Source organism: Tinamus guttatus, unplaced genomic scaffold (assembly GCF_059628265.1).
Source record: "Tinamus guttatus ecotype Peru unplaced genomic scaffold, ASM5962826v1 Tinamus_guttatus_pri_ptg000732l, whole genome shotgun sequence".
NCBI classification, from domain to species: Eukaryota; Metazoa; Chordata; class Aves; order Tinamiformes; family Tinamidae; genus Tinamus; species Tinamus guttatus.
This window is the reverse complement of record NW_028289266.1, coordinates 33746-49798: the sequence shown is the minus strand read 5'-3', so window position 1 is coordinate 49798 and position 16053 is coordinate 33746. Positions and strand designations below refer to the sequence as shown.

At 51.4% G+C, this 16053-nt stretch overlaps 1 protein-coding gene across 7 annotated transcripts in view; it reads right to left on the bottom strand.

Moving 5' to 3' along the window:
* The window catches only part of LOC104568298 (microtubule-associated protein tau), a 40004-nt gene that overhangs the window by 8170 nt on the left and 15781 nt on the right, over positions 1–16053 (bottom strand). For 3 of the 7 annotated variants that reach the window (XM_088537159.1, XM_088537160.1, XM_088537161.1), the window contains exons 2-10: positions 15228–15315; positions 13645–13731; positions 12306–12392; positions 10669–10734; positions 6564–7467; positions 4159–4201; positions 2465–2597; positions 1928–1978; positions 1126–1394 (exon numbers count right to left, since the gene is read on the bottom strand). In XM_088537159.1, coding sequence (XP_088393285.1) covers positions 1126–1394; positions 1928–1978; positions 2465–2597; positions 4159–4201; positions 6564–7467; positions 10669–10734; positions 12306–12392; positions 13645–13731; positions 15228–15300 — 1713 coding nt within the window. In that variant the 5' untranslated portion in view covers positions 15301–15315. Of the gene's footprint in view, positions 1–1125; positions 1395–1927; positions 1979–2464; positions 2598–3095; positions 3264–4158; positions 4215–6563; positions 7468–10664; positions 10735–12305; positions 12393–13644; positions 13732–15227; positions 15316–16053 lie in introns of all 7 variants that reach the window. The other 4 variants (XM_088537162.1, XM_088537164.1, XM_088537165.1 and 1 more) reach the window with 3 other exon arrangements.

The window sequence follows — 16053 nt, the reverse complement described above, 5'->3', positions numbered from 1 at the left end:
CCAGGCGTTCCCCAGGGACACGTCCCATCCACGCAGCGAGGGGGCCTCGTGGGCAGCGCTGAGCTGGGACCCGCGGTCGAGCTGGGGGCGCCGCAAGGCTGCTCTTGGCGTCTGCGGATGCAGTTGTCCCCACTCAGCTCTAAGTCTTTTGTCACCCGCTGCTTTGCAAATCCCTTCTCCCTCAGGACTGCAAGACTTCAGCCGCTCTCTGCTTCGCACAAGACCCTCGCTGCCCAGCACTTGGAGCACAGAACTCACTTTTCTGCTCATAAAACAGCCTCTGAAAAGCGGCGGTGGTGGCTGAAAGGACAACAGTGCCACCACTTTGGGACATGCCACACTTCCTATCACGCTGCAATACAGGGAAGCTCCTGAGGGCAGAATGCAACCCAAAAGCTGCCTGACAGAGGTGGAGCTCAAATCCCAGTGCCTGGGAAAACTGCTCCGGACCTGCTGCCCTGAAGCCACACAGAGACAGCGGGGCTGGGATCATCCTCGTCGGCCAGGCTGGCACCACAAGAGATTCCCAGCAGGAATCTTCCACACTGACAGGGTTTGGATATCTGTGTAGGCTGTTTTTTCAGGGAAACCCAGCAAGCCCAAAGCTCCTTCTTACCCTCGGGGGAGCTGCCAGAGGCCTGCAGGTCTCCTAGGTGAGATTCAGCTATCGCGAGTGCCGGGACCCCCATGAGGAGGAGACTGTCCTGTCTGCTCTCTAGTGAAGAAACAGAGCAGCGCTGACGGGACTGCTCCAGGGCACACACAAACACCACCCTGCTGCAGTTCCTTAGGGCTGCAGCTCCCTGTGTGCTCTCCCTAACCACTGGGAATGCCATTTCCCTAGCAGCAGGCACCAGGCAGCACGCACCCTGAGCTCACACCCCGAGACAGCCACGACACAAGCGCTCTGCAACCTCAGCCTCCTCTTTTCGGGACACTTTCTCAGCCACGCGAGGAATTTCAGGACCAGCACCCAACCTAACTGGCCCCCAAATCTCCAAAACCAGCATCGGAACGGAGATCTGCTGAACCAGAGCTACCCACTGCTGTAGCAACATCCCCAGCTGGGGAGGGCACCAACCCCTCCGGCCCTGCAGGCCCCTGCAAAACAGCCTCCACATTTACCTTGCCCCCTCCGGGCTGGTGCTTCAGGTTTTCAGTGGAGCCAATTTTGGACTTGACGTTTTTCAGGTCAGGCATGGGGGCAGCCGAGGGCTGGATGCGGCTCTTGGCAGAGGCAGGAGACTTTGGTGGGGTCCGAACCACCGCGACCTTCTTGGGCTCCCTGGCCGGCGGGGTGGGCAGCGAAGGGGTGCGGGAGCGGCTGCCCGGGGTGCCCGGCGAGCCGGGGCTGCTGTAACCGCTCCTGTCTCCAGACTTGGGCTGCTCGCCACCTGAGGGGAGTGGGGACACACGGATAAGCATGGAATAAGCAGCGTCCTCCCCGCGCCTCGCCTGACTGCATGGTGTTTGCCCACATGGCTTCTTTATAAGCCCATCCGGGGGGCCCAGTCGGGCATTGCCTGCCCTACAAAACCCCTTTAGGAAGCTTTTCTGGAACATGGGGAAGGGGAGTTCCCACTGCTGTGCTGCTCCATGCAATGCAAGGGGGACAGCACGCTGGCAAAGCGCACTTCTCGTCTGCTTCCTTTTGAAAGGAAAACTGGTTCAAGGCAGTTTCTTTGTATCCCAGCAGGAAGACTGTCATGGGTGTCCGGATCATTGGGAAGATTCCCCACGCCAGCACGACATGAGCACGCACGACAAAATGCAGACAAAAGCCACAATAACAAAAGCACTTTTCTGTAAGAAAGATTTTTTTTTACAAAAACTAGTATTTTAGGAAATCAAATAAGGCTCAGATTACTGAGTAGCTTAGCACTAGCCCCAGTCTAAAAAGAACTGGAAAAAAATCTTAGACATTTACCTTTCTCAGATTTTGCTGCTGCAGGAGGTGGTTTTTTCTGCTCCTTTCTGCCTGTTTAATGCATGAAAAAAGATACTTAAACATAATAAAGATGAAAATTTAATTGATTTAAGGGTTTATGAAGCTCTGCTAAGTACTAAAAATAATATACTCAGTGAAATGCACTGTTTTAATGGAAATTCTGAATGCCTGCTGCTTTCCAGGGTCTATGCTTTAGAATAATGGGCTAATCCCCATTCCTGCAATTGAACAATTGATCCTCTTGCCCCTGGTCTTTTTGAAATATCATCAAGGATTTAAAAAATTGAGTTGACTAAATCTTCCAAATTGGAGGAAATCCCAAGGGGATAAAGCAAGTGCCCTCTCTTTCTTACACCCTGTAACTACGAACAGAGCAGGAGAAGCAGCACCCAGCGATGCTCAGCCAGGGGAAACGGTCCCAGCTCTGCTCCCCTGGCTGGCGAATTTCTTTGCCCTGCGGCACTGCTGAAACAAGAGCCTCCCGTGTGGGAAGATGCTCCATTCTCCATCACCTACCAGAGCTGGGAGGTGTCTTGGGGGCCGTGGGTGTCTTTGCCGGGATGCGGGTGGCGTTGGCCGAGTTCCTCTGAGCCTGCCCCGCTGCCGAGCGCGGCGTGGCCGTCTTGGTGCCACCTCTCATCTCTGGGCCCTGGGGATGCAAGGGAGAAGATCAATGCCGGGGGGACTGCCCAGCTAAAAAGCAAGTTTGGCTCCTTTGCCTGTTCCCCAAATTTGGGCGTTTTGTTTCCCATGTTTCACTAAAATTTTGTATACAAGATAAATAGATCCAGCCCCTGTCTCCACATTACAGGCTCCAGGAGGACAGAGCCAAACTCTAGGCACTGAGAAATATCTCCTTCATCCTCACCCGAAATACAGTAATGTAACATGCAAAAAATCTGGAACAGGGTGTAAATAGGAATATGCTAGTTATTGTCTTCAGATCCTGCAGAAAAGCCTCTCCAAATCCATAAAATATCCTGTCCAGCTGTGACTGGCCCCAGCCACTGCAGATTCCTGGTGTCAGGAGAAGCAAATCCTGGCCTCTCCACTCAAGGGGAAGTGGAGGGGGTGTCCCAGGCAAGTGCTGCCAGAGCTGCTGTCAGAGCTGAAGCTGCTTGCTCTCTTGCACACACCATTTCCTTACCTTGGCTCTGGCTTCCTGCGTTGCGGCACTGGCAGGTCGGGATGTGACTCGTTTAGAGGTGGAAGCAGGGCTGGAGGGTGTGTTCGAAGGGGCTGTGCTAGAGGAGTGTCGCTGGGGGGGGATGGAAGGTCTAGCGCCTGGGGGTTTAGCAGTGCAAGGTGAGGATTTCTTAAACATGGAAACGAAATAAAATTGGAACAAAAAAAATCAGTATGGGAGGGAAACACAGGGGGATCACAGCCATCAAATAAGATTAGAAGGTGCAATACAGGAGAAGTGACAGCTCAAATCACTCCCTCAGCGCAGCTCAGAGCTGGGCACAGGCCGGGGACACTGCCAGGGTCCCACGGCTGCACCAGCAGCTGCAGGAGAGCTCAGCTGCCAAACGTCCTTAGAGAATGAAACAGGTTTTGGAAGACCGAGTTGAACGCTATTTGGGAATCCAGTCCTTGCCTTCAATTCTTTACCCACTAAATTGTCTATCAGATTGATCACCACTTTCCCCAGGCAGTAGCCAGGCTAACAGTTGGCTAACACCTCCTCCAAGACAGCAGTGAGACAGGTACCCTTCCATGGTGGGAATTTACCCACTATTGAACTCAGCTCCTCATCAGAATAGAGCATTTGCTAGGTCTATGCTCTTTCATTTATTTTTTTAATGACATATCTTGCTCTTTTCACTACTATGTGCTTGTGCAGGGGTGCTTGTTCCCCCTACAAGTTCTGGTCTTGCTTTCACCCTAGTTTTACCCCAGCAAAACCAACCTGCTGCTTTCCAGGCTTGGGCTGAGACAGTGTCTTCTCTAACCACTCACACAGCCCCATGAGCCAGAGGTTTGGTTGAGACCTGATTCACCTCCTTCCCCTCCCCAAATCACCGTGGATTGCACCATCCAAACCAGGGGGAGGGAAGAGAGAAACAAAAACTCTTGAAAAAAGAATGAAGAATGAGGATAATGGCACGGTTTCCTAAGAGGAATGACTGTATCCAGGAGAGCAGGAGAGGGAGGCAGGAACCTGGGCAACATCTGGGGGGTTGATGTCACTTTATTTGTTAACTTACCTTCGGTTTCTTCTCCTCAGCCTCAGCCCCTTCCTTGTCTTTGCTGTCCACACGAGCTGATGAACAGAAACACACACAGTTACAATGAATTGCAGATAACTGGTAACGCCTGTGCTGCAGCAATGGGTAGGCTGAGTGGGCTTTCCTGCTCTTGTTTAAATTAAATGCTAATCTTAAAAATAATAAATATTACAATGTCACTTATTTCTTATAGAAAAACTTCTGCCTCTTAAGCATTTTCTTGATGGATTAGCAGATTATCCTGGGCAGGGGCAACAGTGCACTAGTCCTTGCTGGTTCATCAGCTGCGCAGAACAAGGTCTGAATGAGACCATTCTACCCAGATTTGTTCCCAGTCCCAGTAGCAAATATTTAGAGCAGCTCCCTTTGGGCCTAAACATGAGTCTCCCTCTCTAAAATTAACACCCATTGAGTCCTAATAACCACATTTATGAAGACTAATATTGCAGGAAGCCCCATCCTACTAGCACCAGGTTGCCTAGGGAGTCACTGACGGTTGCTCAGTGTGTTCCAGCGTGCAGAGCCCTCTCTGCACAGCAGTGGCACCTCCAGAGCTCCCAGGGCCTCCCCGGCACACTGGGAGCCTTTGAGCTGGGTCAGGCCCCACAGACAGTTTTAGCTGCCTCCTCCTCAGTCCGTACGAGCACACAGACTGCCCCAGTATTCGCGCTGTTTTGCCCCATTTGTTTATCTGCACGACGTCTCGGCAGTATTGCTAACTGGGAGATTAGAAAGAGAAGGGAAATAACATTTGTAGGAGAGGGCAGCGCTCATAACAAAGTCCCCTTTGCCCATCAGCTAATTCTTCTTTAATGCATAGGAAAAGCTGCTGATATTCACCCCGGGGGGTTGGAAATTCGCCCTGTTCATACAACATGAACCAGGTAATTTATCCAGCGCTGATGACCCCCAACCTGCCCCAGCAGCCTCTTTTGGAGGTGGCAGATCCATCTCCCCTCCCATAGTCAGTAAAATAGCAGAGCGGAGCAAGGTGGGAGCTACAGAGCTAGAGCGCATCTCTTAGCAGGAAATGTCCCTTCATTAATTGAAGAAATCCCTGCCGTGGAGCGGGGAAGCGGTGCCCGTGGAGCAGGCAGCCCCGCCATGGGATGTGGCAGCAGTGGCAGTGCCCGCGAGCCATGCGGGTGTCCCCACAGCCTCCCGCCCGCTCAGCCGGGAGCCAACAACCAGAAATGTGTTATGAGCTTTAGCTCCAACAGAAAAAGCTGCATCAACCATTTCCTGGGGAGTCCTGTGCAGCGAAGGGCGCCCTTCCCTCTGCCGTGCTGGGGAGGCCGCGGGCAGGATTTGGAGGTTCATGGAAGCAGCCAAGCCAGCTTTGGAGGTGCAGCCCCGAGGGAAAGGCAGAGTCACCCTCAGGCCAAGCCTCGGGTGGCTGGAGCTGAGCTCTGATACAAGGAGATGCCGTCGGGTTTCGATGCGGGTCCCCCTGCCTCTGTTTATTAACACGATTTCCTGCAAATCCGCATTTTGCCGTTGAAGAGGCCCCCCAGGGACATCTCTCCAACCTCCACTGAAAGTGAAAAGTAGATCTTGGAGAATAAAGGGGTCTAAGAGGCGCTGGTGGGAATCCGCAGCTTTGGGGGGCGAACTGAAACCTCCCCCAGGACAGCCTTAGGGTTGACAGATCTGCACGAACGCAGCACCTCAGGGTGCCAGCACCCAAAGCCACTGTTAAGATGCGTCCAAGGGCCACACACCCCTCCGAACACACAGGCAGCCCCAGCAAACCCCCCCAAATTCAGCCACCTTGTTAGACCACCCCAGCGCGCGCATCCTGAGCAGGGATCAGAGCACAATGTTGGGGAAGAGCCTCTGAGGTGCCCTGTGACAGACCAAGGTCCAACCGGCCGCCTACCTTGCTGCAGAAACAGGACCAACGTGGGGCCTCTCCCACAGTTAAGCCTGCCATCTCCCTTGCCTTTTTCCTCCTCTCTGCTTCTGAGGAAAGCTGACCCAAAGAGCTGGGTTGTCAGAGGGGCACATGCAAGCTGGGCAGCGTATGTCCTGCTGGAACAAGCTGCAGTGTGTGCTAGGGCAGCCCACGGCAACGCGCCGGGACCACCCGCTCCTCTGCTCCGCTAGGAAGACACGACTGTGAGTTAAAGAGCCCAGCCTACAGATCCCAAGAAATCCAAGCAAAAACAAGAGAACAAAGCATGACTGGGGACACGCCAGCACCATGCAAGGGGCGCAAAACCAAAGCATGAGGGTCTGGCAAACATGCCAGGATACCCAGGAGCAACGGAAAGGAGGGAGGGGAAGGAGCAGCCTTGTCCATCAGTCAGCAGCCAAGGTCCAGGCCATGTCCCAAGCAGCAGCACTCGGGAGGCGGCAGAGATCCGGGCAGGCAAACGGGGCACACACCTTTCAGGAGAGGAACACGACTGCCCGCCTTGTCTGCAACGGCAGCCGCCGCTTTCTTCCTGGGGCTCCGTCGCTCTCCCGTATCCGGCACAGCCTCTTCCAGGGCAGCATCTTTGCCTTCCATGTCATCTTTTAACCCAACAGGGGACTTGGCTATTTCTAGCGAGGGTCCCAAGTCCTCTCCCTCCCTAGCTGCAGCTTCTGTCTGGGGGATTTCAGAGGGCTCTAACAGGGTGCCATCTGTTTCTTCTTCCCCCCTCAGTGGCTGTTTCCTCTCCTCCTCATCCTCTCCCGCTTTATCTGTTTCAGTTTCCCCAAGTGCCTCTCTTGATTCGTCGCCAAGGACATCTTTGGACTCGATTTCTGCAAAAGCGTGTTCTTCATGAGCTTCCTGGGCTCTTGCTAGAGAGAAGCCCATTTCAAGTCCTGCAGAAACATGCTGTCCCACCAAGGACACTGAATCTTGGTGGGCAGTTTCATCAACATCACGGTCCTCATCTCTTTCCTGTCCACTAGAATCTTCTTTTAATGGAGCTCTGGGGTATATTGGAGATGTCCCATCTTTAATATGGGAATCATCTGTGACATCTGCACCTGCCAATCCCTCATGGCGACCTAGCTCTGTTGCTGGGGCTTGATCCACACCAATGCCTTCTCGGCCTTGATGGTCCCACACCTCACTGATGTCTTCGGATGGTCTGGAGTCTTGGTACATGTCTAGGGGTATTGGGATAGTGACCTCGATTCTGGTGGGAGCAGCTGTTGTAGCCTTCACTTCACGTGACAAAAGAGGCTCCCGAGGAAGCCCATCTGCCTGCTTTGAGGGCTGACTTTCTCTTTTTATTGCATCTCCCCCATGCTCCTGTAGACCGGGCTGCTGCTTTGGAGAGCTCGGCTCCCCTGGAGTTGAAGATGCAGGGTATGAAGCATGGTAAACAATTAGCACAGGCACGTCAAACAGGAAGGTGTCACACAACGCTAAAGAGACTAAGGATTTTTACAGCTGCTCCAGAGGGTGAGAGCAAGACCCAGACTGCCCCATCCAACAGACTCCTGAACTTCTGCAGTTGCCTTTGACTTTAGAAACCCCCTGGGAATCAGAAATGGTAACGGCCACAGTGGGTGGGTAGAGCAGACTCTTCCTGGCCCTGTTTTGGAGGGGCTGGGGCAGAGCAGCCCCGGGCCATAAGGGCCACCTTGTGCTCTAGGAGCCACCTCAGCTCTAGGGGGTTTCAGGAAAACACTCTGCATCCCAGCTGACACCAGACCATCAGTTTGCTGCTCGGTAACCACCACGGATGAAGCAGGTGCTGGCCCAAGCTGCTGGCTGCTTTTATTTGCTCAGAACACGGCTGCTGTCCCTTCTGCCATGAGAGTGGCTCTCCTGGCCCTGAGGGCCACAACAGAACAGAGCTGGCACCTCCCTCCCTCCCTCCCGGTGTTACCCAGCCCAAGAGTCCTTGAGAGGAGATGTTGATGGGGACCAGTCATCAGTCACATCCTCCCAGAGCCCAAACGGACTCTGCTTTGATCTCCAGACCATTTCTGTTCCTAACAAGGATGGGGAAGAGCACTAATACATCTCCATCTCTTCCCATGACGGATTCTCTCGGCTCCAGGGGAGCAGAGAGCCTTGGTGGGAAGGAGGATCAGGAAAAACACGGCAGCAGCCACTCAGCCACAGTAATTTGGACTGTGCGCCCACTCAGCCTAATCAGTGCTCCAGCACTGTCACCACTGCTTAGGCTGAGTAGAAAACATGACATTTAAAACCCAAAAGTTAAGGTCACAGACACACAGATCTTTTTTTTTTCAGGGTAAAAGAGACAATTATGTCCCACCACTGATCTCATGCATGACACAGACCTTTATAATTTCATCCAACAATTGCTGCATTAAGCCATACATTCTGGTTGAGTTGGAGCTTTTCTCTGAAAAACTCATCCAGCTGAAGCAAAGATGCACTGAGCAATGGAGAATTCATCCTGAACAGAGGTAAACTGCCCTAACAGGCAACTGCTCCACAAAGAACAGGCATTTTGTACTCTGCACTTGTCAAACTTCAAATTCTTTTGGGGTCTTTTTAAGCCCTAACCGAGTAAACCAAAGGGTTTAGATTAGAGCACTTTACCATTTAAGATTTCAGAGGTTGTTTTGTTAAATGGTAGAGATTAAAACAAGACAAAAAGCCATTACTGACTTAGTCTTTTATTCTCCCTATTTTAAGAGAACGTAACGTGACCACACAGAGACCTCCAAACTTCCTGGAGTTGCCTGAAACAGGCACCTACTGGTAGGTAATAACTGAAATGTGGTATTAAAAACCATCTTTCATAACCAACCACAGGGATCTGGAGGATGTTTGCAGAGTAGCCAGGGGAGCGTTTTGGGCTCATTTCTTCTGCAAGCAAAGACAACAGGACCGTAAAGGCTGTCGGTGCAGAGATGTGGCCTGGTAATTCATTAGTCGAACTCCAAACTCCAGGACTGGTGAGTTGTTCTGGGCTGGATGTGCAGCGCAAGGTCAAGAGTTGGCAGACTCCAGCATGGCAAAAATTACAGATCCAAAAATGCTTCTCCAACTGCAATTTGAGGCATTTGAACATGCTCCATCTTCCCAGCAAAGATTTTTTTTTTCAAATTCCACAACATGAAAAATGAGGGTAGGCAGTAACAAGCTACCCATGACTGTGTGCACGCATCAGTAACTGCGTTCTCCTCCGAATCCAAGACAACCACAGCATCATTAAAAGGAAGCCATTAAAAGGAAGCCCATTTTTAAAAGTCCGTTTTCAGAGAAGTAACAATTTAAGTAAGAATGTGGAAATGTCATGTACTGGTCACATCAGAGCTCCAGTCAGCTGGGTGTTCCTAGATCTGACTGCGGAAAAATCCCAGCACAAGATCAAAGTCTTATTTAAAAATCCGCTGAGAAACAGCAGCTAGAACCAGACTGAGCAGGGCAGATGGCAGAGACGAGTTTACCACGCTCCTACTGATAATATTGACTATTTTGTAGCAATGCCACTGTTTTAAGTACAGAAGAGCTGCTAGTCCAAGAACCACTGGATAAGCTAGCAAAGATGTTTTAATTGCATGTAAAAGCAACGTTCATCCAAGTGTTGAAAGCGAAAACAACCTGAATTCTGTCCTGAGCTGCGAAAGCAAAAGTGGCCGCTCGTGTCTTCAAAAGACATGGATGTTTGTAAATGCAGTAAGGCAACTAGAAGGAAGAAAGAGGTAGCCCAAATGCGTGGAGGAATGTTACACAAATCACAAACTGCCCTAGAGGATTTAATTGAATCCCTTATGGGATTTAATGGAGTTTTTTTAAGAGCACACAGTAATGGGGCTTTGGCTGTGAGGGCAAGGCAGACAGTTCTGAAGGGAGTCTGAACAATTAACAGTCCCACTGGGCTCAGAATTAACTCAGCACTGGTGGCTTTCAGGAAAAAAACCCAAATCGTAACGTTTTTGGTGAAGTCTGAACTGAGCAGAGCCAGGAGAGGCTCTCCAGATACCAGAGGGTCCCTGGAAAATTCCTTGGCCCGTCTGAGCAGATGCACAATTAAGGCTCTATAAACATTCGCTGCTCACCGTGCCTGGTGTTGTAAGTCCTGTCCTCCGAGACTGGGAAGAAAACGCCCTTGATGCTGAAGTGCATTGGTGCCTGGCTTTGAGACCATCTTTCAAGTTGAACTGAGACACAGCAATTAGCCAAACAATTTCCTTTTTTGGGATGTTAAACAAAGGGCCCAAACTGACTTGATTCCTCCTGTGCACTTGCTCCTGGCTGACCCACCATCCCTGCTCTGTTTGTTACCTTTTCTAGCCTGGAGGATGCCCAATTTTTCAACTGGATGAGCAAAATGAGGGCTGCAGCCATGTGGGAGAGGCAGTTGGTGCGTGAGAAGCTGTGGTTCTCTGGAATGACTTTGCTGGGACATTCAAAGCGTGTGGGACCCTCCGCCGTCAAGGGCAGGGAGACCTGCACAGCTGCTCACACAGAGCAGAGGCACTAGAGAAAAACCCCACGCCACGAGCAACCCCCCGCACGTGAGGGCGGCAGGAACGCGGTCCCGGCGCCGACGCCGCACTGACCTCGAGCGGCGTCTCCTGCAGCGTGGTCCTCCAGGTTGGGGGTGGCTCCTACGCCCGCCTCTTCAGCTGGTCCCCGTTGGAAGAAAGAAAGGGAAAACACAACCAAAACCACAAGAATTATATTTTAAACATGTGCCTGGGAAAAATTATTTTCTTCCCTGCTATTTCTGTCCATCACTGCTGTATTGTGAGCGCAGCAGTATCAGAAACACTCATTAACCCATGGTGGTGATGAGCTAGCTCGTTTTATTTAGCATGTGTGGTACTAGAGTGAAGGAATGTGTCACCAAAGCGCACATCCTGGGTGATGGGACAGCACAAGTTCCTTCAGGCAGATTTGTGGAAAATAGGCTGCTAAGGAGCAGGGAAACTTGAGGATTTACACCCATCTTGTGGTCCCACCTTGTGTTTACGCAGCTGTCATCACACACCTGAATGTCTAACTCTTACCTGACCTTGTTGCTGACCTTGTACCTTACCTTGGTTAATTTGACATTAACCTGAGTTGCTTTCACGTGAGTTTGACACTTCAGGAATACAGGTAGTTTGCAGAAGCACTTTTTTTTTTCACAGCAGCCATGATGGTTTCTCAGAATTCTTTCATTTTCTCATATGGTTACTTTAAAATAAACTTAACTGATATCAAAATTGTACTGTCAGTCACAGCCCTATAGACAAAGTAGAAACTTCTCCTTCTTTCCTGTCTTTTCCAAAGTGTTCAGGACACAGCTTCCTCCTAGCTCCCTGATAGGGTCAGACCTGGAATCACAGACTGCCCACCCTTACTAGCAGATGAGCCACTCCGAGCTTTGGTCCTGGGCTCCACCAGCAGCCACGGGACTGGACGCAGGACAATTTGGCTGCCAAGGGAGCGTGCTGTGCATCTGCTTAAGTGCTTCCACCTAGCACCTTTCCTGGGACTCACCCATACCTTGCCTGGTGCTCCCAGGAAAAGCCAGAGGCTCCTGCACAGGAGCCATGCACTTGTTTTGAACGTACAAACCTGGCTATCCTGGGATCCCCTGCCCTGCTGTATATACAGAGCATGGTTGGAGCTCCATCCCATTTTACACCACCTCTGAAAAACCCCAAACCTCCCTGCAAATCCAAACCCGGGGGCGATGACTTCCCATGGGGCGTTCAGGCTGAATTAGCCACCTTGCTTCCTCTGCATTAGCTACAAAACATGCCAGCAGCCCAAGAGCTGCTGCAGTGGCCTGGTTTTCACCTGCCGCTTCAAAGCCAACCACAGGGGCTGGGCTGAGCAAGAGCAGCAGTGAGACGAGCAGCGAGGTCCTCAGCGGCAGAGCGGGGCTGCCGTCACACGGGCAGAGCTGCCCGGGATGTGCAGAAAAGCTTAGCCTGGAGAGGGAGGAGAAGCCACCACAGCGATACCAGATAGAAAGATTGACAGATGCGAAGCTGAGGAAGAGAAGAAAAGGCTGCAAAGTCTCCCCACACTGAGGAAGACAAGAGTACAGCTAGGAATTACTTCTGCAGGCTGTGGAGAAGAGAGGAGCATCAGGAGAAGCACCGTGCTTGCGACAGGTCTTGCAGTATTATTATGAAGCACTAACCAGCTCAGCTCTCTGCTCTGTCTGCATCAAGAGATGAGACTGTGCCTGGGTGTCCCTCACCTGTGGTTCCTTCCGGGATCTCCCCGTGCTGTTCGACACCACCCTGATCTTCGTGGTCTCCTTCCTCCACTAAGGGTGCTGTGGCATCTGAAAAACAACGCAGCTTTCACACAGCTGTGGCGAGGCAAAACCCTGCGGAGGCCGGGACGTGCCTGAAGAACGCGTCGCTCGGAAAAGCGCCCGGCTCCCTCCCTTCAGCAGTGCCTGTGGGGGGAGACAACCCTCCACCGCACGCACCGCCCGGCTCCTTGCGCCGCTGGATGCGAACGCGGCGCAAGAGAGCCGGAGCTGCAGAGGGCCTTCGCCGGGAGGGAGGACAGCTCCCGGCCGGGACCTTCCTAAAGGCAGCTCTGGGACAGACAGGCTGGCAGCTCTGCCTGTCCACAGGATGTTTCGGTGCTCCCAGAGCCCTGATCCGATCAGGAAAACAAGCAACATGCCCGTCTGCACCAGCCAGGCCTCACACGCTGTTTCCTGGAGCCGCAGGCAGGAACAGGAGCGTTTCAGAGGTCACTGTCGGCCCACACCTCCAGAGGGACAGGGTTGGGACCAGCCTGCACTTCTGATCATCCTTCCTTTAGCTAAATTTTAAAGTTAATATCTTTACCTGAAGCATCTGATAGGCAGATACTGGGCTTAAAGCAGCCAGTTGGAAAAAAGTGTAACTAATTAAAACCATAAACAAATCTCCAGAGCACTTCCAAATTAAGATTCTTCCTAAAAACATGGCATTCGGAGAACGCTCAGGAGCAGCGCAGATGTGCCCCGAGTCCTACCAATATGATTTACCAATATGACTACCAAAACAAAGTTTTGCTTTATGTATAAACACTGCCCACCTCATCATGCCAGCATGAATCATGCTGTACTAATGAGTATATAATTAGAGAGGGGATTAAAAAAACAAGTTACAAGCTAGAGCTAACTCTGAAAGGGAACACGGAGATCAGGAGGAGATGGGGATATCTCAGGAGAGCAGAGCTCACAACACGGTTTGGCTCCCAAAGACACTGAGCTAACAGGACCCTGCAGTCACAGTGTAGAAAGTCTTCAAGGGACCGACTGCAGGCAAAGCACTAAATTGTAATAAATATTTTGCACTCTCAATTCAAAGCCCTGCAACACACTCTCCAGCTTGGAAAAAAAGTCATATTGTCTCCTTCTGTAGACTGACAAACCTTGCATGTGAGCAGACTAACCAAGAGCATCCGTCCAAGAGCTTGGACACGCAAGGCAAGCCGCTCCTCCTCTGAAATCCCACAGGACACAGCGAGCCCTGCGGCAAGGTTTTCCATGACCCCACCTAGTATTTCAAAGCAGTAAGTCAAAGAGCTCCCACCTTCCGTAGTTGGGGTGCTCTTAGCGTCAGATGTTTCAGAAACAGGCTCATCCGATCCATCATCAACTGGTATCTGAAGGGGATAGCCTGGAAAACATTCACATGCTTAGAACAAGTGCCTGGCTGTGAGTCAGGGACTGGGTGTTACGAACCTGTGATGGCCCCGGTGCACAGCAGCAATAAGGAAACTGCAGTCGCAGAGTATAAAACACCTGAACTAATAAGCAAGCAAAGCATGAAAATGCCAACCCAAGCACCAGTGTCACTGCCAAAAGAAGCAAGCGGAGCCCATCAGCAAAAGAAAAGCCCAGTGAACCGGGTGGCGAGAAACAGCAAAGCACACGCAGGAAAGGAGATTGTAGCAACATAAGCAGAAAAGAAGTGCAACTTCTGAGCCCCTGTCACTCCCTGTGCATGTCTGGAGCTGTGAGCCTCCCTCCCAAAGCGGCCGAGCTCCTCCATGATGTGTAACTCTAACTGCTGCAAATCAGCAATGTCTTTGGAAAGGACCTGGAGCAGCATGAATCTGAATGGGAAGCTTGGCTGCAAAAGTCATCTCTTGGGATGGCAGAGCAAGGTGCACAGGTCTCCTCTGTGCAAGGAGCCTGGGCAAATGAAACAATGAGAACTGAAATAAATGACTTGGAAAAGAAGTTTCAAAGTAACATAAGCAAAATCCCTAGGAACTTGTGATGTGCTAAGATGAGCTACAGGCTGCAAAGGGGCTATTGGGCTGAAATGGAGCCAGAATGAATGCACTGAAATGAGCTCCCTCCAGGACAGAGACAACCCATTTATCTGGTGCAAGCTGTATCCCAAGCACCTCAAGAAAAGAAAATCAAGATGTTTATATGGAGCTCAATCAGAAAGGAGTCCCACCCACTTCCCTGGCATTATGTGGGCTTCCAAGCATGGTGGGATGAGAAAGAAAGGTCCTCCTGAGAAACAAAGGCGTGAAATGTTGCCAAAAGTCTCTGGCATGGTCCCCACTGCCAGAGCCCTCTGCTCACTTCTCCCCAGCTCCCCGTGCAGGTGATGAAGCAGGCAGCAAGCAGCATTCCCAGTGTTCCCAAGGGCAGTGTCCCCAACGAAAAGCAGTGCTGTACTGTCACAGCCCAGGGATTAGCAAACACAACCATGTACATTTGCAAAGCTGCAGTAACAACATAAGGGATACTAGGGGCTGTTGTGGTCTTGCTGGGCAATGCCACCAAAGAGCCAAGTGTGACATGCCAACCTTGCTGCCCTCCATCAGTCTGCCTCGTGGCAGCATCATCTTCCTGTGGCTATGAAATCAGTGCATCTTGCAGGCTACATGTCACAGGCTTCAGCTGACTGATCTGACAGACACCAGTGCAGACACACTCTCTCACACCTACAACTGCTCTTTGAACCTGAGTCTGGTGCTGTTCATCTTTGTCCTTCATCCCCCAAGGTTTGTTCCTGGCTGGAGGGGCAGTGTCAGTGTCTTACCCGCAAAGGGCCCCTACCCGCTCCTCCTAGCTGGTCCAGGCCCATCTTGTGCTGCCCCATGCAGTGGGGCAAGGGAGGTCCCTCCCAGGAGACCTTCTGGAGCAGCTTACCTGATGGGACGTGCTTCTCCTGGCCAGCTGAGTGATCCTCCATCATGGGGACGTCCTGACGCTGCTCCGCCATCTCTCAGCAAAGTTACTTAAAAGGAAGAGGAAAAATAAATGAACGCCATGGCTAGAGAGCCAGCACAGGATACAGGTCTGGGCAAAGGACAGAGAGGCAGAAACATGCTAAAATCGAGAGCTGTGTTTCCCAAGTGCATCTCCCCGCAAAAGGAGTTGAACTGGCCCACAAACACTTCCCTTCCGCAGCCACCACGATCCTCCTCGTTCTTCACCCTGGTCTGACAGACGTCACTTTTAGTCGACTTCCTAAGAGCTGATGTGATTGCAGGCGTTAGCAGGGATTAATAACTCGCTATTAGTGTGATTGCGTTTTTGCCATAACCGTGAGCAGGGAACGAACCCAGAAGTGATGCCCCCACCGCGAAGCAGCAAACCCACATGGGGTTTGTTTGCTGGCAATAAATTAACTGAATGTATGGACCTAAGCAAGGGAAACACTAACGCCAGTAACCAGATCTCTTAGCCAGATTTTTTAAGCTGCTAGGAGATGACTGTGCATAATGACACTTGATAGAACCGTGCCAAAGAAGTTTGAGAACTTGCTGGAGAGGAAAATCACCCAAAAGAGTGGAGGTCTGCAATGGGAAGGAATTAAGCACCTGATTTTTGCAAAAAATTTTGTGGGGTTTCACCCCCCTAAAATGAACAGCCCTAATTATTTGGGCATATGGCAGCCCCTTGGCTCAAAGGATCATATTAGTTACATCCTGGTCTCACTTGGCTGTCTCTCAATGCTATTTACAGGGCTGCT